General features: G+C 35.0%; 1 protein-coding gene across 3 annotated transcripts; it reads right to left on the minus strand.

Moving 5' to 3' along the window:
• Positions 1–18,239: 18,239 nt before the first annotated feature.
• ALG10 (ALG10 alpha-1,2-glucosyltransferase) lies at positions 18,240–24,765 on the minus strand. Of its 3 annotated transcripts, none has more exons than XM_035255837.3 (3): positions 24,723–24,765; positions 23,036–23,233; positions 18,240–21,755 (listed from the first exon to the last, which is right to left on the minus strand). In XM_035255837.3, exons 2-3 carry the CDS (start codon positions 23,222–23,224, stop codon positions 20,703–20,705), a joined length of 1,242 nt encoding a protein of 413 aa, XP_035111728.1. In that variant the 5' UTR covers positions 23,225–23,233; positions 24,723–24,765; the 3' UTR covers positions 18,240–20,702. The 3 variants fall into 3 exon arrangements, with proteins under 3 accessions (XP_035111728.1, XP_078194152.1, XP_002752417.1); XM_078338026.1 differs by having other exon boundaries at positions 23,125–23,233; positions 24,428–24,734; XM_002752371.7 differs by having other exon boundaries at positions 24,428–24,734.
• Between the last annotated feature and the right edge of the window lie 1,117 nt (positions 24,766–25,882).

Raw genomic sequence — 25,882 nt, forward strand, 5'->3', positions numbered from 1 at the left:
ATGATCATGATTTTTGTTTTTAGTTCTGTGTATGTGATGTATAACATTTATTGACTTGCCTATGTTAAACCATCCCTGTATTCCTGGTGTGAAACCCACTTGATCATGGTGGACTATATTTTGGATATGTTGCTGGATTCAGTTAGCCAGCATTTTGTTAAGGATTTTAGCACCTATATTCATTGGGATATTGGTCCATAGTTTTCTTTTTTGGTTAATGTCCTTTCCTGGTTTTGGTATTAGGGTGATGCTGGCTTCATAGAATGAATTAAGGAAGGTTTGCTCTTTCTCTCTCTTGTGGAATAATGTCAAAAGGATTGGTACCACTTCTTCTCTGAATGTCTGGTAGAATTCTGCTATGAATCCACCTGGTCCTGGACTTATTTGTTGGCGATTTTTAAATTATCATTTCAATCTGGCTCTTGTTATTGGTCTGTTCAGGGTATCTGATCTTTCCTTACTTAAGCTAGAAAGGTTGTTTTTCTGGGAATTTATCCATCTCTTTTAGATTTTCTAGTTTATATGCATAAAGGTGTTCATAGTAGTCTTGAATAATCTTTTGTATTCCCGTGCTATTAGTTGGAATCATTGTTTCATTTCTCAGTTGGGTTATTTGGATTTTCTTTTTTCTCTTCTTGGTTAATCTTGCTAATGGTCTATCAATTTTATTTATCTTTTCAAAGAACTAGCTTTTTGTTTCATTTATCTTTTATTATGTGTCAGTTTCATTTAGTTCTGCTCTTGGTTATTCCACTCACCAGGCTATTTGTTGCCTGTGTATCTTGGGGTTTTTTTTGTTTGTTTTTGATTTTTAATTTGTATTTTTGTTTTATGGGTTCTGTGTGATCTATGCTTTAAAGAGTTTCTGTTTTGATAATTTTCAGGATTTGTTTCAAGATTTAGAGCTCCTTTTCACAGTTCTTGTAGTGGTGGCTTGGTAGTGGTGAATTCTCTAAGCATTTGTTTGTCTGGAAATGACTATAACTTGCCTTCATATATGATGCTAAGTTTTGCTGGATACAAATATCCTGGCTGATAATTGTTTTGTTTGAGAAGGCTGAAGATCGGGCCCCAATCCCTTCCAGCGTGTAGTGTTTCTGCTGAAAAATCTGCTGTTAATCTGTTAGGTTTTCTTTTATAGGTTACCTAGTGCTCTGTCTCACAGCTCTTAAGATTCTTTCCTTCATCTTAACTTTAGATAACCTGATGACAATGTGCCTAGGCAAAGATCTTTTCATGATGAATTTTCCAGGTCTTCTTTGTGCTTTTTGTATTTGTGTGTGTAGGTCTCTAGGAAGGCTGGGGAAGTTTTCCTCAATTACTACCCTAAATATGTTTTCCAAACTTTTAGATTTCTCTTCTTGCTCAGGAACACCAATTATTCTTAGGTCTGGTCATTTAACATAATCCCAGACTTCTTGGAGGCTTTGTTCACATTTTCTTATGATTTTTTCTTTGTATTTGTTTGATTGGGTTAATTTGAAGACCTTGTATTTGAGCTCTGAATTTCTTTCTTCTACTTCATTTCCATTCCTGAGACTTTCCAGATCATATTGTGTTTATATAAGTGTGTCCAATGTTTCCTAAAGTTTTGATTGTTTTTTTCTTTATGCTATCTATTTCCTTCAATTTTGAAAATAATATTTTTCTCTTCAATTCTTCTATTGTTTTTTTGTATTTCCTTGCATTAGGCTTTGCCTCTCTCTGGTGCCTCCCTGATTAGCTTCATAACTAACCTCCTGAATTCTTTTTCAGTATTTCAGGGATTTCTTCTTGGTTTGATCCATTGCTGGTGAGCTGGTGTGATTTTCTTGGGGTGTTAAAGAGCCTTGTTTTGTCACATTACCAGAGCTGGTTTTCTGGTTCCTTCTCATTTGGATAGGCTCTGATGGAGGGAAGGCCTAGAGCTAAAGGCTGTTCAGATTCTTTTGTCCCAGAGTTTTTCCTAGATGTAGTGCTCTCCCTCTTTTCCAATGGATGTGGCTTCCTGAAAGCCAAACTACAGTGATTGTTATCTCTTTTCTGGATCTAGCCACCCAGCAAGTCTACCAGGATCCAGGCTGGTATTAGGGATTGTCTGCACAAAGTCCTGTCACGTGAACCATCCATCTATGGATCTCTCAGCCATTAATACCAGCACCTGTTTTGGTGCAAGTGGCAGGGGTGTGAAATGGACTTTGTGAGGGTTCTTAGCTTTGGTGGATTAATGATTTATTTTTGTGTTGATTGGCCTCCTGGCAGGTGGTGGCACCTTCCAGAAAGCATCAACTGTGGTAGTATGGAGAGGAACCAGGGGTGGGTGGGGTCCTGGAACTCCCAAAAATATATTCTTTTTGTCTTCAGCTAATATGGAGGGTAGGGAACATTGGGAGGGACTGAAAGATGGCATAAGATGAACTCAGGAAAGTGAAGTGGGAAGGAAAGAAACCATAGAAAAAGAAACAGATTGTCTACAGCTCTGGGACGAATAATGTTCCCCCTAAAGTGGGACTTCAGAATTCTAACAATAATTCCAAATAGGAGACTCCACAAAATTTAGAACACAGAAAAATCATTTAAATAAAGTTAGACCCACACAGGGACTATTTTGGATTCTTATGTATATATAAAACCAACTATTTACTAAGAAGGATGGCATATTAGTCATTTTAAATGCCCTGAGAGGAAAATTTAAGATTCTGGTGACAGTTGCAATCTACTCTTTTATAACAAAGTTCAAGACTTATGGCTGAGTTTATTTTTTTATTCTTGCAGGACTTTGAATCACGTAATTTAATGATATATAGCACCATCTGAGGCCAATGCCTAAAAATATCAGAGTTCTCAACTAATAAACCAAAAAAAAAGTACATGAACTAATAAGGAAAAGTTGAGAATGAGTAAGTTCACATATTATAAAATATATAACATCTTGAAGGTGAGCGAAACATCCAGTTCTCACAATGTGGCAGCAAAAGAGAGCAGAAATGCCTGCTATCTAAGCTACCAACTGGTACGTAATATCAATTCTAATTACAATAAATGAATACTTAAAAAAGACAGCAAAGTAAGAATCCATGAATCAGTTTCCCCAAAATCTATCTCTTGCTCACTTAAAAAGCAACTATTAATTCTTCCCTCTTCATCCAGGCTCTTTGGTGGTACCCTTCTATGGTGACTGGACTTGGCTCTGTGATTTTGTCCAATGAAACAGTGGCAAACATAAAACAAGCAGCGACTTGAAAACTACTTGTATATTGTGGTTTGCTCTTTCTTAATCCTCTTGGGACCCCTGACAAGGCCACCATGTTTAAATTTCCAGGCTAGCAAGGTGGACACATGTAGTCCAGACATCCTAACAATCCCTGTCAATAGCTGGTCACACTCCTTTGTTTTGACATGCAAACTTGCTTAGCTGAACTTGTAGGTATAAGTGAGACCAGCAGAAAATCACACAGTTCAGCCTGTCCAAATTTCTGACCAACAGATCTATAAACTAAATAAATAGTTGTTTTATTTATTTATTTATATAATACAATATTTATATAAATATTTTACCATTTATAGTTGTTTTAACTATAATGATTATTGATATTCAGTTTGTAATTATAAATTTGTTGATATTCACTTTATGTTGTGATCTTTAAGAGTAAAAACAAGATACTGATTATGAATGTAAAATTCTATAGAATTGCTTAGTAAGGATAATAAACTACTATACCAAATCATGTGTGAGTAAATCAGTGCAAATTAAATCATGTTTTTGAGAAGCAGAAGAACTATTTAATTAAGTATAAGATTTCTCTATTTTTAATTGGCAAGGTGGATAACATAAATGAAAAAATATACACACACAGATAAGTGAGTCTCTGTATTTGCTTTCAGGGTCAGACAGTACTTTTGTCCGGTGGCATCCAATAATGGTCTTGCTTATTATGTGGATAAAAAAGCATCCCTTCCTTGACGTCAGTCAAAAAAAAAAAAGAAAGGAAAAAATCACAGTCACATCAAGCAATATAACATAATTATGAAAACAAATGAGAACAAAATAAATGTATTTTTTGATATGCCTAGATTTGGAAAAATCTAGGTAAAACTTTATGTTTGATGGTCCAAAATTTAAAAAGCATCAATATAACATCAAACATTAAATTCAAAGTAAACCTCAGTGACTCAGAGCTCCAACATATCTTCAGAGAGCAGCTGTGGAACTGATTGCCTCAAGAATTTATCAATATAATTGCAAGACAAAGGATTCTGTTTTGAACAGGGTAAATGGCAAAAGAGAAATGAGCCCCAGCTGCAACTGCTGATGTTGCAATGAGGAATTCTTTTTACCTTTAGCCTTGATTTCTTTTCATGTCTTAAGTTTTCTATACATATTAATGTGATATTTTAATTTTAAATAGCATCAGACAGACATTCACTGGTGATGTTTGTCAAATGTTTTATATCACTGCAAATTACCACCACTAAAATTCAAATTAACAAAAATACAAAGTCAAGAATTTTCTTTTTACAGCTGGCATACACACACACACACACACACACACGCACACACATGGGCATGCACAAAAAAATATATTTCTATAAAATGTTTATTTAGAATATTACATTATTCAGGACATTACTTGTTTTTAAATGTTAATTGTTTCTAAATAATAAATATATATAAACTCCTAAATAAATATGCCAACATATTTATATAAAAGGAATACATAATATATTACATATTAAAAACATTAATACAAATATTCATAAGTATATTAATACAAATTTCAAAAAGCATAAATAATAAAAAGCATTAATAATATAAATATTGCAAAAATTGAATAAATTGACATGGTTTGGTCATATTAGTGACCAAGCATGGTCACTTGGATTCATGAAGTTTATAATCTAGTAAGAAATACAGCTATAGAAAGTCTATACATTGGTTGATCTAAATCTTAACTCTCTTCTAATCCATAGCCTCCCACCTCTCTTTTAGGAAGGCATTCTAGTGGAAAAATATATTGGCCTTTGAGCATTAAGGTAGTTGAATCTCAGATAAAGGAATAGAAAATAACTATTCCATAGAGTGTCACTAGACTAAAATTTAGCAGACTTAAATTTGATTAGAGTTTTGTATTTAAATAACATAAAATTATTATAGTTTGGTCCCCCTGGACACAGTTATTCATATTCATTCATTGAGTCAGTCAAAAGCTCTTTCTTGAACATTTTCTATGTTTATATGTGGGGTATTTGTGAATATGACAGCCACAGTCCTTGGATTCATGAAGCTTATCGTCTAGTAAGAAATACAGATAAGTAAGTTAGTAACTTAAATGGTGTGATGATGGCTATAAGTACAAAAAAAATTCAGTTATGAGAAGGAGAGCAATGTCATGAAAAGCTTCCTGACATTATATATCCCTTTACATCTTATCTTTTCATTGTATATTAAGTTACGCATACTGCTACAGCAAACTGCTACAAGCAAATGAAGAGCTTCAGGTACTTGGCACATAACCATTGATCAGTACAGTTATTATATTTGTCTGGGAGCCATAAGAGAAAATAAAACCACACATACATACTTGTATTTATTACATTAAAATGTTTCTGGTTCTTATAAAAATGGCATATTGCTATATTGGATGTGTCAATAGATATTGCTCTTGTTCATACCTCCTTATCATGAGAGCAGCTATAATAGTTTCTAAATGAAGTTGAAACAACATGAGAATTACATTCCTTTTTTTTTTAGAGGGAGAACAATTTTATTCTAAAAATAGATCTTGGTAACAATGAAATACCAAAAGCTGGTCATTATAATAAAAAGAAGAAGAATTACATTCTTAATGTAACCTATTCTGCTATATTGGCCATACCTACTTGGACCGCGAATTGGCATCTGAGTCACAGGAAAATATTTATGGGTTATATTGAGTGAGTCCTAGTATGGCTCAGATAGAAGCCTATTGTGTGTTGTGAGTGGGAATAGGAGTAGACTAATTAGAACCTCTGTGGCTTTGAGTGTGGGGAAGAAAACAGAAAACCAAAAAGAAGATAGATATTTTGAACTCAAGTTTTATCCCAAGTCTCACTTCTTCATGAGGCTTTACATTCTAATGCTCTAAGTTCTGAGATCCACCAGGGAGAGACTATATAGATGGAAGCAAAATATCCTCTCCTAACTTACGTTTCTCTATTCTCAATGACTTCCCTTATTTATTCCTTGCATTGTTAAAATGCCCAACTAATGTAATCCTAAATAATGCACCATATGTAACATTTATTTTAGAACATCAGATGGAAACATCACTGTTTTGGGAAGACAACAAGGTCATTGGCTGTAATAATTAGCAAGTATACAAAAAAGTAACCAAAACCCACGTCTTCTCAAGTTAAAGAAGGAACTTACATTTTAAATAACGTAAAAAGCCATTTTAAAACTTTCCTGCAGATGGTGACAATAAATGATTTAATTATCTAACACTATTTAACATCATAAAAAAAATTATGATACAAGTTAATAAAACTATTTGGCATATCATCTCAGACAAATTAAATAAATTAGGCATAACCCTGGCACTGTGGGCAATTAACAGCCATCTGATAATTTTCATATTTACTTTCCTCTCTCATTTGATCTAATAGATTCACCTTAGTAGGTTCACACAGCACGTTAATGGCAGTGTCAGAACTTGAATCCAGGTATTCTGACTCTAGCTCAAGTGTTCTGTATTTACAGATGTCTTACTATTTTAGACAAAGACGGACTATCAACATTTAGAGTGTAGAGAAAGTTGATTTGTTTTTATTTCATTCAATGTATTTCTCCTTTATTTATTAGAGAAAAGTTATTTCAATCATTAAAAAATAGTTATCAATTAGAACATTTTAAAGGTTTTAATCTTGGTTAATTTACCCTTATCAAACATTAAGCCAAAATTACAAAACCCTTAAAAAATATGAAGGCCAAATTGGATTAGAATTTTCTTCTTAGATGCCTGCTAATTATTTCTCATAATAAGCTAGCTTTCCTCCAAAAAACCCACCATTATTTCAATTTGATAAGAATTTGATCCCTATGGAAGAAAACTGGGCTAGGAAAATAACAAAATTAAATTAATCCTCTGACATTGTAATGATAAACATTTAACTCAGAATTTACTAAAAAAAAGCAGAGTATATCTACACATTCAGATTACATGTGAACAAATTTACAATCCTCCAAATTGCATTATTTGTATTTTGAGCCTGAGAAAATCTCATTCGATAGTCAATAATTCACAGAATTTTTCACGTTAATAAAGAAGAAAAATTAACACAAGGAAAGATCCAGTATAATACCAAACATTATAAAACAGAAAAGAGGGCCGGGCGCGGTGGCTCAAGCCTGTAATCCCAGCACTTTGGGAGGCCGAGGCGGGTGGATCACGAGATCAAGAGATCGAGACCATCCTGGTCAACATGGTGAAACCCCGTCTCTACTAAAGATACAAAAAATTAGCTGGGCATGGTGGCGCGTGCCTGTAGTCCCAGCTACTCGGGAGGCTGAGGCAGGAGAATTGCCTGAACCCAGGAGGCGGAGATTGCGGTGAGCCGAGATCGCGCCATTGCACTCCAGCCTGGGTAACAAGAGCGAAACTCCGTCTCAAAAAAAAAAAAAAAAAAAAAAAAAAAAAAACAGAAAAGATCCATAGTGACTTTCTAGCTACACAGAATCCAAACATCAAAAGCTAGGTGTCAAGTTGCATTATACATAACAAAACTATTTGGAGATTTGGAAAAACTTCCAAATTGAATTCCTTTCAGAAAGCTAAAATCCACAACCTATTTAAAAGATTTGGCTTCTATGTCACTCACATTACATAACAAATATAATCACTTTGCTTTCCTTCCTTATCAAGTAACCTGCTCCATAGCAGAGCTGTCAGAGAATGGCAGGCTGTATATCATATATACAGACAACTATCATATATACATACACATATGTAACATATATACACACACATATATAACATATAAACGTATATATAACAAATTCCACATTTTAAAAACTATAAATGCCAGGTTTGACTGGTATTCCAATGGAAAAGAAAAAAATATGAAGGTTTCTACATATTCTTAATAACAGGGAATGGAATGCAGCTATGATTATCTGCTTCAAGCTTCTATTAACCACGTTTTCAAAATGCTCAATGACAAAAATGAGCAAATATATTTGCTTAAAGCTATAAATGTTCAAAGAATGCATGTTTTAAAAACAATGAAAAATCACTAGCGTCTGTGACATTCTGAAGGAAAGTAAAATGTACAAAGTTCCTGTCAGACTAATATCTGGAAAAGATGTCCAAGCCTGCCACCTTGAGGGAAAATTTAGGACAATTATTTTGAAAACAAAATTGGCATAAAGCCCTTCAACGTTGCCCATCAGTTACCCCAACTAAATAACATCACTTTAAAATTTTATGGTACAAGCGAGGAGGTAAGCATGGTCTTTCAACTCGTATCTTATTATATTCTTCCGTCTTTTCATATCAGTATTCCACATGTATTCCAATGTGCCTCCTTATATTTTTTTTAATGGAGAAAGATATTCTTAGAGTCATTGGTATGTGAAGAAAGGATTCCTCTCTTTTCTAGTGGTTTCTCTCTCTTCAGTCTTCCTGCTTACTCTCTTCCTTCTTTTCCTAGCAATACCCCAAAAGTTCTCAGGCACATCATCCCCAGAAATACTTGCGCTTATGTGCGGATGTGGGTATGTGTGGGGGATATGGTTGGAGAGTTGGAGGGAATAGAATATGACATTCTCATATGCTATTAAAATATTAATGACCAATTAGCTTTAATGTGTTACTTTTCCCTGCATTTCAAAGAACAAAATTTATTACCAAGACATAGATTTCTAGATGTAGCTAAAAACTAGTGACTTAGATCGTCTCCTCCCATGGCTCTCCACAGCCCAGGGCATGTTTATGCCTCTGAAACCTTACAATGTATTTGGCCCAAAGACCCAATGTATACATTACACACACACACACACACACACACACACAGACACACTCACACTTAGCGTGAAGATTCTAAGTCAGGCTAGGTTTCTTCATCTAAATTTGATTCCTTCACTAGAACTTATAGAGTAATAGAGTTGCAAACAAAATATAAAAATTACCATAGAACAGTACTTACTGAGAAAGACTGATATGGTACATGTTACAGCTCATAAGACTGTATATCTCCTCCTGGCTTGAAAACCTTTCAGGCCAAATATTTTAGGGAGGTTCCCCCAAACTCTTTGTTTCTGATGAAGAGCACCCTTCTCTCTGGCTTCTGCATCACTTACAACAGGATCTACAGGAGGGTGGAGGGCTTGTGTCACAGAGCCATTCTTCTGGTTTTAACTGAAACCTGGCTATCATCTCTCAAATAACTATTTTTCTCTCCACACCCACTTATCTGTGGGTCTGTGTGTGGGATATGTGCTTTCCTTGCTCCTCAATGTATACAGCAGAAGTGTTCTTACTTTCTTCCTAAAAATAGCCTCAGTTATTTTGATGCATAGGCCGTCAGGTGATATAAGTTTAGCAGCAATCAGTATAGTGCCCTGGTTAAGAGGGGGGTCACATTTCCTGTTTGTAAACTGTTTCAATTCCCTATGCCTTATTTTCCTCATCAGTAAAAATGGGTATCATAATAGCATTTGCCTTAGGGCATCTCTATGAGGCTTAAATAAATTCATGTTCAATATTTAGACTGGTACCTGTCAAATAGCACTTCATAAATGTTGGCCACTGTCACCACCTATTTCTCAAGCATATGGTAAAGTTTACTGTGTAATTTGTTTGCATTCTAGTATTCTGCCTCAAATGCCTTTTGCAGTGTCTCCACAGGTCTCCATAGGCATAATCTCCACTGTGAATTTCTCCATGAAGTATGTCTTTGTCCCTTCAGCCAGATGTGATTTCTACTCCCATGTAAACACCCTAGCTCTACATTCCTCCTCAGTGATAATTATATTGTACTTTGCATTAGTTCGCTCCCTATTCAGTGAGCTCTTGTCTGGAGTAGGTCACTTTTGTGTTTCTTGATACCATTTTTTCACACAAGGTACCCTCAAGTAGTCATTGCATGTCATTACAAATACTATGACAGACTTTGTTAAGGACCATATTAGAAGTTGATATGGTTTGGCTGTGTCCCCACCCAAATCACATCTTGAATTGTAGCTCCCATTATTCCCAGGTGTTGTGGAAAGGACCCAATAGGAGGTAACTGAATCATGGGGGCAGGTCTTTCCCATACTGTTCTCCTGGTAGTAAGTCTCAAAAGAGTTGATTGTTTTGTAGGTGGGAGTTGTTCTGGATAAGCTCTTTGCCTGCCATCATGTAAAATGTGACTTTGCTCCTTCTTCACCTTCTGCCATGATTGTGAGGCCTCCCCAGCCATGTGGAACTATGAGTCAATTAAACCTCTTTTCTTTATAAATTACCCAGTCTTGGGTATGTCTTTATTAGCAGCATGAGAATGGACTTACAGAAGTCTATATTCCAAAAATTTACTCTTCCCACAAAACTATTGGCAGGAACTCTCCCTTTTAGTTTCTCAAAACCAAAAGTAACACCCACAACTTCCTTATCTAATAAACAGAAAGGCTACACATAATACAGGCTAACTACAATCAAGACAAGGTTCCTACGTAGGACAAGGCATAGAAGGCTTTATTATATTAGCTTTCCAGTAGATCGACTCATTTAAAAAGGGGAAAACATCCTTTTGGAAACACTGAAAAGTAAACAAAGGAAGGCAGAGACTGGATGGACTTAGTTGAAAGATCTCATTGGGTGAGATCCATGTTTCTATGGCTTTTCCCCAAAGGGCACACCCTACTTAGAAACATGCAGTATGATTGGTTTGAGGTGTGAGACAACAAAATTTAGGACTGCTAGAGTGGCTATACGTTAGAAGAAATCTCAGAAAAGGGAGTCACAGAAGAAGGGAATTCCCAAATCTGTGTACAAGTCCTGGGCTGACCTCTGAGCTGCATATGATGAGAGAAACTCTAAGAAGCCCAGTGGAAAGTAAGAGCTGGAGGTTTGCAAACACAGAGTAGGGATCACTTTATTTTTTCATCACAAGACCCAAACTCTGGGGTTTGAACCCTGCCAAGTTAGATGTGTTTGGTAAATACTCTGAGCTTTCCACAGACCTAGCCTAACAAAGAAACTCAAGCCTTCACAAGTTAAAAATGATCAGCCAGTAATTTAACTGCTTTCTATTATTATTAGAATAAAAGGAAAATTATACAGACACCCAGGCTAGTTATGAGCACACATCACGGGTATTTAAAAAGATTTGGTTCCATTCTAAAATGACTAATAAAGCTTATGATTAGGTAGTTGGTAGACAGGGGAAGATGGCTAGCAGGACAGTGTAAGGGAAATAAAAATCTTCTAACACTCAGTTTAAGATAAGAAAATGTGTTAAGTAGACACAATACATTATAAAATATTATCAAACATGAATTTATTTACAAATGAAATAAAAGCATGCTATTTGAACTTTTTTATAAAGAATAAGTTGACTGAAAAAGCAGTTTTAAATGACATAAACTCACAAATGAGTTTTAGAAGTCAAATAAACATTTCCATTTTAGAGAACAGTATCTTCTAATAAAATATATAACTTCAAAGCATATAAAACATATATTCATACATTCTTAAAAATAAGAGATTGTTATTCCACCCAGAATTTTTCAATAATCGAAAGTATGTCATGTTTAACCAAAATTTGCTTCCAAATAGGAGTGTCTTTTAAGAAATTAAATATTAATTTTCAAACAACTATTTCTCCATTTGGTAACTGGAGTTATTCTTATTAAAACAAAGGTCTTTATTTCAATGTATATTAATATGGCTGAAGGCTCCAGACCTGAGTTATTTTGTTTACTTCCTTAAATTCATATTTACAACACATATCAATTTGAGGTATGATGACAAAAACAGAAACGAAAGACACAATGGAAGAGTCTATCTCCCTGTGGAAGAGGCAAAATAAGTGTTGACTTCATTTTTCTGACCTACAAAACTAGGAAGTATAATCACATTATTTGTGACAATTTTTCTTTCTAAAATGCCATGAATTTCAAGGTAGAATTCATGCCTTTCTCCGCCATATCAAGAGAGTTAAGAATATGGATTTTGGAGTCAGACTGCCTGGTTATGAATCCCAGCTCAGCCAGTTATTTTGTAATCTTGGGAAAAATACTTCGTGTCTCAGTACTAAGTTTCCCCATGTGTACAGTACTGATCTCATAGAGTTGTTATGAGAATAACATGAGTAAATCACTTTGAAACAGAGGCTGATACAATGTTACATGAGTTTTCAAATGAGACATCATGGGCCATTATATGTGGGAAAAGATTCTCACTATGTCATATGAATGAAGTATGCCATATGAAAAGATCCTGACTATATTCTATGGGAAGATATATTAGGTTAAATCACCTAATATGATTACAAAACACAAAAATGAGAGTTTATTTTTTGTTACATTTACCTTAGCTTCAGACAATCCAGGAAGCAACTGAATAACATTATGACAAATAGATATAAATGATTATAAATCTTTGTGGTTAAAAACAATAAAACACTATAAAAGAGTTGAATTCAGATGTAGTTTAATTACAACACTTGAAAATGTAGCACAGTTATCTCCATCTAGTGGATACCACATTAAAAATTTTTACAGATAGTGCTCAGCCTTTTTTATCACTGGGGGAAAGCTTTTTAAATGGAAGTACATTACTTTCACTAATACAGAGGGATAAAAACAGAAAATAAGTTAAAGACTATATTGCCAGTGCTCCAACATATCATAGCTAAAATACCTTTTACTAATATGTATATCTCAAATGTGTTTCTAAAACAAGGTAATGGAGTTAAATAGTAGTTTTGGTTTAGAAACTTAAAACATACCAAAGATAGCATGCAAGTCACCAAAAATACTGACCATGACTCAGCAATTAATTTAAAAAAAATTAGGTGTAACAAAATTAAGAATTTAAAAATCATAGAGCTTTAAAGATGTCAGACCTTTAAAAGGCATTTTACCTACTTGTTATCCAACTCTTCTTAAGCATCTTTGATAAATAGAAATCTTATATGCAATAAATAAGACTCTTACTTTTTTCTGGGTTTGCTTCTCTAAAAAGACTAAATAATTAGAAAATTTATGCTTTTCATGATTTGAAATCTAGTTGTTGACCTCTGATTTACACTTCAGGCAATACAAAATTAAGTCCAATCTTTCAAATCATTATTCTTTAGGAGAGCTTATCAAGTTTTAGGATCTCTGCTCATCCAAATTAAACATCCCACATAACTTTAGCCATTTATCTTACAACAAAATTATAAGGAGTTATCCTGTTGTTCATGCTCCTTTTAACAGTTTGTAGCATTTTAAAAAATGACTATATCCAGTACAAAAATAACATGCCATGAATGGTCTGGATAATACAGATAGCAAACATAGATTATCACCTCTCTCTCCATATTCTACTTCAATTAAAAAATAATAAAAAATTTTTAAAAACTTTTCATAATGAGGCAGAATATGATAGAAACTCACAGGCTTGGGAGTCACATCAATCTATGTTCATTTGGTGACAGTGTAGAATTTGGGCAAGTCACCTGATCTACCTGACGTTTAGTTTCTTCAGCAGTGAAATAGAAATCAACATCTACCTCATAAAAATATAAATGTAGCATCAAATGACACAATATTTGCAAATGAGCCAGTATAATGCCTAAAGCATTATAAGTGTTCAATGATGATAGCAGCCTATCATTATTACCTTTTCTCCTTTTCTTTTTCATCTTATATGTGCCATATACACACATATATGGTTCAACAAAAGTGAACGAATCAAGTTTCACTGTGAAAAAAAAATACATTTAATATTTTTCTTGCTGGAAGCTGGGCACAGTGGCTCATGCCTGTAAATCTCAGCACTCTGGGAGGCCAAGGTTGGAGGATCACTTGAGGCCAGGAGTTTGAGACCAGCCCATACAACATAGTGAGACCCTGTCTCTATTCTTACAAAAAAAAAAAAGAAGAAATTATATATATATATATATATTTTTTTTTGTACATATATTACATATATACACATTTTTATATATGAATACATATACAAGTATTTTACTTGTTGGAAAAATACTATTCTTTTGGTTTGATAGTGATAGGCTGAGCTAAAATTTAATTAACATTAAATTCATCAAAAATTTCTCTCTTAAAAAAAACAATATACCGATATTATATTGTGACAAAATGTCTTACCCTATAAATAACTTTCAAATCTCAAATGATTTAGTGTTGGCTCATGGATATATGTCAAAAATATATCCTCATCTATCTATTTTTATTATAATTTTCTCAGTTATGCAAGTTTTCGTGTATTGGAAATGTTTGTTGTTAACATTAAACACATAAAAATATCCTATATAAAGGATAACTAACAGCTATTCCTAGAGTAGTAAAACGTAACCCAAATAAATAAAACCAACTATTTGTAATTAGTTGAAATTTCTTTTTGCTTTAAAGTCTTTAACCTATTATTGGTTGAAGGTTACTGACTTTTCTTATTTTAAATAAAAAGCAATTATTTTGAAATTAAACCATATTAAAGAAACTTATCCTTCAAAGTCTTATAATCTGTTACTGGTTGAAGATTATTTTTCTTATTTTAAGTAAACATTAATTATGTTGAAATCATACCCTATCAACATATTTAGAAGTAAATAAATGTATAAGCACTAAATGCTAGCAGGGATGCCTAATCTTTTGGCTTCCCTGAGCCACATTAAAAGAAGAATTGTCAGGGCTGGGCGCGGTGGCTCAAGCCTGTAATGTGAGCACTTTGGGAGGCTGAGGCGGGTGGATCACGAGGTCAAGAGATCGAGACCATCCTGGTCAACATGGTGAAACCCCGTCTCTACTAAAAATACAAAAAATTAGCTGGGCATGGTGGTGCATGCCTGTAATCCCAGCTACTCAGGAGGCTGAGGCAGGAGAATTGCCTGAAACTGGGAGGCGGAGGTTGCAGTGAGCCGAGATCACACCATTGCACTCCAGCCTGGGTAATAGGAGTGAAACTCTGTCTCAAAAAAAAAAAAAAAAAAGAATTGTCTTGGGCCATACATAAAATACACTAACACTAGGAATTGAGATCCAAGATGGGGCTGATCACTAACAGCTTGGGATTGTAGCTCCCAGTGAAAGCACAGAGAACGAGAGGACGCCACACTTTCAGACGAATTTTCATCGCTCACGGACCAGAAGATTCCCAGTGGAGGGGCCCCAGGGGTCGCCAGTGCGACTCTGTGGCCGGTGCAGCAGTTCTGCTGGAGCCTTGGCACGGTAGCTCTTCATGCAGAGTAAACGGGAGGAGATTCCCGGGCAGAAGAGCACCATCAGTCTTATCACTGCTGTTTTGGCCGGCGCAGTGGGTTGCCCGGATTCCAGCGCTGGGAATCAAGAAACTGGGCATCCACTCAGAAACCCAACTAGAAAGGCAGTAATCATAAAGACGACAGATGGATAAATTTATAACAAAGGGAAGAAACCAGCCTAAAAAGGCTGAGAATACCCAAAATCAGAACCCCTCTCCCTCTACAGGGGATTACAGTTCCTCATCAGCAACGGAACAAGCCCTGATGGAAAAGGACTGTGTGCCATTAAGAGAAGTAGGCTTTAGAAGGTGGATGATAAGAAACTTCTGGGAGTTAAAAGAACTTGTTCTAACCCAATGTAAAGAAACTAAGAACTTTGAAAAAAGGTTTGATGAAATGCTAACAAGAATAGACAATATAGAGAGGAATATAAATGAACTAATGGAGTTGAAAAACAAAAAAAAACTTAGCGAAATATGCACAAGTTTGAATACCCAAATTGATCAAGCAGAAGAAAGGATATCAGAGGTCAAAGACCTACTTAATGAAATAAAATGAGAAGACAAGAATAGAGAAAAAAGGATAAAAAGGAATCAGCAAAGTCTCCAAGAAATATAAGACTATGTGAAAAGACCTAATTTACATTTGATAGGTGTACCTGAATGCGACGGAGAGAATAAATCCAAGCTGGAAAATATTCTTCAGGATATTATTCAGGAAAACTTTCCAAATCTAGCAAAGCAGGATAATATTCAACCCCAGGTAATACAGAGAACAACACAAAGATATTCCTCAAGAAGAGCAACCCCAAGGCACATAATCATTAGATTCACCAGGGTTGAAATGAAGGAGAAAATACTAAGGGCAGCCAGAGAGAAAGGTCAGGTTACCCACAAAGGGAAGCCTATTAGACTTACAGCAGATCTCTCAACAGAAACCCTACAAGCCAGAAGAGGGTGGGGGCTGATATTCAACATCCTTAAAGAACAGAACTTTCAGCCCAGAATTTCATATCCTGCCAAACTAAGCTTCACAACTGAAGGAAAAATAAAATCTTTTATGAACAAGCAAGTACTCAGAGATTTTATTACCACCAGGCCGGCTTTACAAGAGCTTCTAAAAGAAGCGTTATACATAGAAAGGAACAACCAGTATTAGCCTTTCTAAAAATATACCAAAAAGTAAAGAGCATCAACATAAAGAAGAATTTACATCAATGAATGGATAAAATAGCCAGTTAACATCAAATGGCAGTAACCCTAAATTTGACTAAATCCCCCAATCAAAAGATACAGCCAAAACCTAATGGTATGTTACATCCAGACCCATTTCACATCCAAAGATACAAAAAGACTTAAAACAAAGGGATGGAGAAAGATTTACCAACCAAATGAAGAGCAAAAATAAATAAATAAATAAAAAGCAGGAGTTGCAATTCTCACATCTGATAAAATAGATTTCAAAGCAACAAAGATATAATGGTAAAAGGATCAATGCAACAATAAGAGCTAATGATCCTAATCCCCAGATGCATAAGACTCAAAGAGATTTAGACTCAACGAGACAGAAAATTAATAAGGATATCCAGGACTTGAACTCAGATCTGGAACAAGCAAACTCAATAAATATTTATAGAGCTCTCCACGTTAAATACACAAAATATACATTATCCACCTTAAATACACAAAACTTTGATTGGCCATTATTAATACCCATTTTTAGAATAAAGCTACATTCCCGTTCCCTCTTCCTCTTTTTCTTCCTCTCCTTCACTCCTCTTACTAAAAAAAAAAAAAAAAAAAAAAAAAAAAAAAAAAAAGTAAATGGAACTGGCCATCTGATCTGCAGAAAACAGTACTAAACTAAAACATGGAACTCCTGTTTCAAAAGCAGAGGAAAGGCCTAGCAATGCTAAAATACAGTTTTTTCTTCTTTTCCACAATCTCTTTCTTGATATGCTGTATTTTTCATGTTATTTAATTAAAAAAAAATACTCTAACACTAACGACAACTGATGAGCAAAAAAACAAACAAAAATCACAAACAAAAGTCATTATAGAAAGTTTACAAATTTGTGTTGGGGTCCATTCAAAGCTGTGGGTTGAACAAGCCTGCACTAAAGCAAAAAAAAATTTTTAACACTGGATCAGAAAATTACACAGAAAAATGTTTAGGATGACTCTGACTATGAAACATGATTTACTTTCTAAAATTAGCTATGGTTATATAGGATATTTTTTCTATTCACTTCGCTCTATATGAAAACTTAATTCAGTGCATATTTACTCAATATTTATCATATGACATATAAATATTGTGAATATATGGCAGGGATGAATCATTTTTAAAATAAGGTTATACACATAACAACCAGATACTGACTAGAGTTAGGACAAATACTATTCTCATTTGAAATAAGGACTAAAGACTAAACCATTTGCCTTATTGATCCTAGAGCCACACCAAGTATGAAAATCTTAACCCCCATGTTAAATGTTTTTTCTACAAGCCCATGGTTCCTAAGTCATACTAAAATTTCCATTAAAAATTTTTTCATGCTTATATCACAATTCTTACTTGATCCACTTAATGAAATTCCAATTACTTCAAAGATCATATATTATTGCTAACCTAATAAACATAAAATTTATTTCTTCATATGAATAAATATTTTATTTAAAAGTGAGTCCAAAGTAACAGCCCACTATTTAGGTGGTACAAATAAAAACTGTAGATCCCTTCTCCTCTCCTCTCTCCCAACAATTCTAAGGAAAATACTATCAAGCCAATTGGCAATTAAGTTCAAACTAGAAATACATTTCATTAAGCTATTTATTTATTAGAAATAAATTACATTAGGCTATTTACACTAAGGTATTTTATGACTGGCTATGCACATTTCAGAAGTAACTCTAAGAATACAAAGAAAAGGTCAGTTAAAATAATTTATCTTGCCAAAATGAGATGCTATATTTAAACTGAGAGATATTGTATTTCCAAACATTTAAATACATAGTCAGATGCAGTTCAAAAGATTTCTGACTAGCCACTAACAGAAAACATAAGTGCAACAAAATACACAGCATACCTGAATCTTACTAATGCTGTCTAAAGATAATATGTTTAGAATTTCACAGAAATACACCAAAATAATAAACACAAAATTCAAAAAGTAACACAAAATAATCCTATCCTAGCAGTTGTTCCCTCATCTACAAAGGTCAGACCAAATGAATTCTCAACTTTCTTTCAATTCTAACTACTTTTTTTTTTGATACTGGAATCAAACACGAGACACCTTTAGCTTTATATTATCTCAAAAGTCATTTATTTTTTAACCTCTCAGTAAAGATACCAAGAGTTATTTAAAAGATATCAGCTAAGATATTATCTCCTGATCCAACAGTCCCACTTCTGGGCATTTATCCAGAATATTTGAAATCCGTATGTCAAAGAGAAGTCTGCACTCCATGTTCATTGCAGACAATTCACAATAACCAAGTTATTCAGTCAGTGTAAGTGTCCATCATTGGATGAATGGATAAAGAAAATATGATATGTATACATACATATACATAATAAATACTATTCAGCTTTACAAAGCTAGAAATTGTGTAATTTGCAACAATATGGATGAACCTGGAGGACATTATGGTAAGTGAAATAAGCCAAGCACAAAAAAGGCAACCACGTGATCTCACTTATTTGTGTAATCTAAAGCAATTAAACTCATAGAAGTATAGAGAGGAATGATGGTTACTAGAGGCCAGAAAAGTAGGAATGGGGAGATGATAATCAAAAGATACAAAGCCTCAATTAGATAGAAGAAATATGTTTGATTTTTTTTTTAGAACTATTATACAACATGGTGAATATAGCTAATAATTAAGCACTGTAAATTTCAACACTGTTGAGAGTAAATTTCAAATGTTTTCATCACAAAATATATCAAATATTTTAGGTGATAGGTTAATTAGCTTTATTTAACCATCCCACATTATATTCAGAAATTGTAACACCACCTTGTACCTCATAAGTATATACAACTATAATTTGTTATTATATAATTTAAAAATGTAAAAAGATAGTCTCCTAACAATCATATGAGGATTTTCCTAAAAAGTCTTTTGAAAGTATCCCATGAAAAGACATGTCTACTCAGAACCTGTGAATACAAAGTTACTTGGAACATGGGTCTTTATACACATAATTAAGGATCTCCACACAATCATCCTAGATCAAGGTGGGCCATCAATTCAAAGACAGCCTTTAGAAAGTAATAAAGAAAACACAGAGAGAACGGCCATGTGAACACAGAGGCAGAGATTGGAGTGAAGACTGCAGTCTGTAATCCTTGGACAAGATTTGTCCACAAGCCAATTAACTCCAAGAACTGCAGACAGCCATAAGATATTAAGAGAGAGATGTGAAATGGATTATTCCTTAGAGCCTCCAGAAGAAACCAATGCTGCTTACACTTTGATTTGACTTCTGGCCTCTAGACTGCGAGGAAAATTGTTGTAAGCAACCAAGTTTGTGATCATTTGTTATGGGAGTCATGGGAAGCTAATACAATATGTCTTTCAGAAAGAAAATACCCCTTTTAAACATATTATCAACACCATTTGTCTTTGGCCATCATACATTTCATAGTAGAAATTAGTGAAAGAGCTTCATCATTTCTAGATTTTAAACAATAAACAACAATTTGATGAGTTTCTATTATTTACTATCTATGCATGTCTATTTTGACTTAGATTTCAAATTATATTTACTGAAATGTTAAGCAACTTTTCAATCAAGATAATCACCTGAAAATTTGTTAAATATCTGCTAATACTTTGTTATTAGGTTGGTGCAAAAGTAATTGTGGTTTTGCCATTACTTTCAATGGCAAAAAACACAATTATTTTTGCACCGACCTAATATTTCTCTCTGGAGAGAATAAGTTAGTTCCAGTAATATGAAGCATACCCAGTTTTAATAAACTTGTACATACAAAACATTCCCAAGCTTTTTGAGGGGCCAACATTATTAGAGAGATATGAGATAACTGAAAACAATTTCATTTCCCCATTATTCAGGCTTTTCAAGCAGGTCTTAAGCTCTCTCAGTGCTCTGCCACTTAATTTCTTATATATGTTTAAAACATATAAAAACATCTAATGTAATCACCGTTGTACCAGAAAGAAAGTTTATAATTTCTATCTATTCAGTTGTTCATTGCAGAAATGGTCTAATTATTAAGTCCACTTTTACAGTTCAAAATATCACTGATATTACCACATAAACCTTTGAATGTCCTGACTATTTGGCCACTGAAAAGTCTTGTTCAGAAAGATGTAAAAAGTTATGAAATTAACAATTGCATAGCAAGTCAGTTCACAAACGAGTCTGGATATGGGAGGTAGAGGTACATTAAGCCTATAAATGACATAAGGTAAAACAAAGTAGCGAAATTCCAGCAGTTTCTGAGGAACTATCACAATGAACAAACATATGAAAAACATTAAATTCCAAAAAATTGACTTTGATTTCAATGAGTCAGCTATACTCCAACCAGCAAATATATAGGCTGGAACTAACAAATATTTCACAATTTCATATCTTTGAAAAACTCGTTTCCACACATAGAATGTATAATGTCTATTGTCTGCTAGCAAGTATTTATGAGCATAAGTGAATTTCCAAACTAAAAGCACAGAGACTAAGGTAACCACAAAAAACAGAATTCTACGTTTCCAAACTAAGGAAAGAAAAGTCTTAATTTTGCTAAGAGACAGGAGATGAGGAAAGGAAAAAAAGAGAGTAAATGAAAAAAAGTAGAATAGTTGAGGAAAATGAAGACAGGCTTCATGACTACTCCGATCGCCAATAACAATTCCACCATTAAGTACTACAAAAGCACAAAACAGAAATCCCAGAAGGATGTATGGCCAAGTCAGACGGAAAAGCATATTCAAATTTTTGAAGGACATAGAATAAGCCAAAAGAAACTGAAGAATTTTTCGGAATTCTGCAAATGGTCCTTTAATAGGTGGAAGTCTGTTTTCTTTCTTTTGTAGCTCAGTTTTCCAAGCCTCAGTTAACTTTTGTGCAATGACATTTCCTGCACAGAAGACAGCCCAGATGATATTTGTTTGCCGAAACATGAAGCCACAAAATCCAAGCAAGGCTGAAGTTTTATGATTCCCATAAAGACACATCAAATACGCAAAAAGAGTGAAAAACATAGATCCCACTTCTGTATAATAAAGGAAGTTAAAAAAATAAAGTGTTGGAAACACTGCTAGCGTTAATGTTGACAAGACTCTCTGGATACTTGAGGCAGCCTTGGAGGAAGAAAAAACACAGATAAAATTATTTTCATGATTTAAAAAATGCTATTTCTGCTTATCTAATGAAAAGACTTATTTAAAAACTACTTGAACCTCATTTAAATAAAATTAATCAATATTAATCTTATCTCTGGCTTTACAAAAACACAACATACATTTGTAAGAACACTTCCTGGTACTTTTTATTTAAACCTATCAGTTTGGAGACCATATGTATACCAAAGCTTCCATGGCTTAACACAGTTTGAATCAGGCAATGATTAGTTAAGAAGTTATTGAGTGCAAGACACTGACTAAGTTCTGTGGGGACTATGGAGGTTCTCTCCATTACATGCTGAAGTTCAAAGTCCTCTCTGTGACATACAAGAGCATTCATGACCTACTCCTCTAGCCTTACATCCCTCTAATTTCTAATCTTGCAATTCCAAAGACCAATTCCCTGCACTTTGTTGTCCAATGCCTTTCTTCCTTTGCATGTGCTGTTTGTCTCACCAAGAATAATTCCCCACCCTACAGCCCTATCTGTTCAAGACTCCACTCTGGTACCAACTTCTCTGTGAAGACTTACAATGTCACCTACTCCCCTCTGCCCAAGAAAAGCAGTAAGTGTTTCCCTGCTCCTTCTCTGTATCCTCATAGCATCTTATATCTATCACTCTATCATAATTGATACTGCTGAAATCATCTCTTAAGATTAAAAATAATTATTAGACTTAATATTTACTGAGTCCTTACTATACATCCAGCACTCTTCTAAGCATCTTGCATTTATTAAGCTTCTTTATTCCTCTGTTCTATATGGCAAATTCTATTATTATTCTTATTTAATACATGAAGACATGGAACCACTAAGGGGTAACCTGCCCAAGGTAACAAAACTGTAAGTGGCAGGGAGAGAATTCTAACCGAGGCAATCTACCTCCAGGGCCTGCACTGTTATCACATCAAAATCCCTCAGGTAAGTCTGTTTTCCCTAAGTTTTACAAGAAAAAAATTGTCTCATTTATCTCTGTAGCCCCAGTGCCTAGCACATGTAATAAACTCAGCAGGTATTTATTGAACTAGCTTGATTCACTTAACAAATATTTACTTTAGATTTTACAAATAAGTTATTCAAGTATTTAAATATAAATTTAAATGGAGATGGAGATTTAAATTTACCTTTACAAAATATACGAAAATACAAAGTGTTACACCAAATCTCCTAAAACAAATTCATTGTAATTGTGGACCTGACTATGCATAAACTTGTAATTAAGTATTTTGAAACATACCTGGTTTCTGGGTTGTACCTTGCGGAAAAGCAAATATAGTAAATAGAAGTTGCCAACACTGAAGAGAAGATTAACAAATCTGAGCATACCAATGGAGCAGACAACATGTTCGGACCATCCAAAGATCCAACTGGCAGGTTTGACCACTCCAACTGACACCAGGTATAAGCCAGGTAATGTAGTAATCATGGGATCCCACTTTAAAATGAAAGAAAATAAAGTCAAAGCAAGAGGTAATACGAACAAGGCAGACACAAACATGTCGAGCCCAAGTCTCATCTCCAGCCACAATCAGAAATTTTGAGAAGTTATTCTATGACAAGCTTAAGTCAGTCCTTAGCAGCACAGGACTAGTTTTTCCTATTTTTTACCCCTGGACCTGCTTAGTGATTGTTCAGGTGGCAACAACCAATAAATAACAACTTAAAATCGATTTCTATTTTCCAAGAAATTTTCTTTAGAAAGCCTTTATTTTGGTAACTAAACTGCAAATGCTCCAGTTTTAAAAAGCATGGAACCATTGGTTGGAACTCTAAGTTTAGGAAAACATTTGGGCTACAGGCTTCATAATGACAGCTAATAGGAACTGAGCCAGAAATTGTGCCAAACCCTCTGTATTAACCTTACGACATGCTCTGTAGTAGAGAGTATTACTGTCATTTTGCAGATGAGTAACCCGAATTTCTGAAACTCAGAACACTTCCAAGATCACAAAACTAGTAAATCACAGCACTATGATTTATGATCAGGTCTTTCTCTAAAACAGACTTCATATTTCCAACCAGTACCCAAATATATTGTGTCACTAGAAAAGGAGGGGATGTTTATTTTGATGTTTATTATGTATATACTTGCATAGTCAAATATATATTAAAAAATGATATGACTTGACTGGTTGCCAGTTTATTCAGTTAACAGATAGTTCACTAAATATACCCAGGGAAGGAATTTTGTGATTGTAAATTGTTACTTTTTGGTAGCTGAAGACCCCTCCAGTCCACCCTATCCCATCCCTAAAATGCATAGTTAGATGCTTGACAGGTGAGTTAAAGGGAAGTTTTCTGATATTTCTAAGGAGCACCCTAATGCCTTTAATCCTGAGACAAGGAAAGACAAAGTGGAATAGATATCGTCAGCAGCCAACAGGGGCGCTCAGTTCCCCATTAAGTATTCTACCAGATCATTCCTTCTTGGGAGACAGATATGCTGTTTATTCATTAATTTAACAAATATTTCACAAATCTTAGAGACAGGAACAAAAGACAATTTCTTTCATGTTTTGAGGCTGGAAGGGTGGAACGGGGCGAGTTAAGTCTAAGAATAGGAGAAGAACCTGGGGACGCTGAGCCCTCTCAGGCCGGTCCTAGGGTGGGGACAGGTTAGGAACCCCACCTGGGAAAGGGAGAAATGGCCCTCACAGTAGCGCTGCGCCTGAGGCAGGTGGAAGATTTCGTCCATGTAGGGCTCTCGCAGCGCCCGGCTGAAGGCGGAGAAAAGGAGGCAAGACACTAAAAAGGTACAGCTCAACGCAGCCGAGAAATAGTAACCCTCTAGCTGCGCCATTACTGCTCCCAAAGCCACTGGCCAAAGATCCACTCCTGGAAAATTCTGAGCGAGGAAATCCGAGCTGGAAACTTGGGCTCGAAATGGGCGCGCTAGGCGGGACTAACCGGACGGGGCCACATACCGGAAGGCAGAGGATGCTGGGAGAGCGCGGATCCGGAAAGATCGGGTCTCTGTTTCCTGGGTGACGGGTTTGATAACGGACCGGATGATTACCCTGTCAATCATATTGCCCGGGGCGCACTGAGGGTCAGAACTTCCGGAAAGGGCGGGTCTCGGAATTCGCCGCGTGGGAAGTACGCGGCTTGCTGCTTTAAAAAAAAAGCGGCTTCTTAGGTTGGATCTGTTTTTTTCCTGTTCATATCCAATTTTTACCAGAAGATGGCGAGGTATCCCCACGTTTCCACTTCCAAGCCCTAAAGTTTACACCTTTACCCCCAGTTATATCTGTTATTTTTCTCCAGTAATCCGAATTAAAACCTCAATTTCAAGACATTTTGTTCCCTCAACTTTGGAGGGTGGAAAAGGGGCGTTGGTTGTGATAGCAAAGATTGAGACTTTCAGATGAAAACTTGAAGAACCAGACAGAGACCCTTCAGTACCCAATGAACTTCAGTGAGAGGTGAGAGGAGGTTTTTGTTTTGAGGTAAAAAGAGAACTCTTCATTCCTAGTGCACTCTGGTAGCCAATATCTCAGTACCCTGTAGGATTTGGAAAAAAAAAAAAAACTTTAGAATTTTGGGATGTTTTAGGTAAGGAAGAATTCTCTGTGCCTGTAAATTTGGTTGTTAATATCTGTATGGCAGCGTTCTATTTTTCCTACTAAATCATAAGCGCGAACATCTTAATGGGTGGCACTCTACATCCTTTTTGTTTGTAGTCCCCCAGATGGCTCTCACACAGGCACTTAAATTTGTAGACTTTTATAGGCTGTATAGACATCATAAAATTCCTGTATTCTGGGATTAGGGTTTGGGGGCAGGAGATGAGGTAAATTATTTGAATGCCGGAGATAAATTATGTGTTACGATTTTGTCTTGAGCGTGGTTGGCCATATTTTGTAGAAAAATGATCTCTCAGGTAACCTCAGTCAGGTTGCCTTTGGCAAGAATATATAAGAAAGGAGTGAGGATTTAAGGTCGCAAATCACAAAGTTCTCAATTGAGCTCTTTTTCTGGGTCAAAAACTAATTCAGTCTTTCTGAACTTAAGAACATTTCTTAAATTAAGTGACTGCCTTTCTGTTCTGTCTCTGCCATTTCCTTAATTATAAGAGGAGGTAGTG

Source organism: Callithrix jacchus, chromosome 9 (genome assembly GCF_049354715.1).
Source record: "Callithrix jacchus isolate 240 chromosome 9, calJac240_pri, whole genome shotgun sequence".
Classification (NCBI taxonomy): domain Eukaryota; kingdom Metazoa; phylum Chordata; class Mammalia; order Primates; family Cebidae; genus Callithrix; species Callithrix jacchus.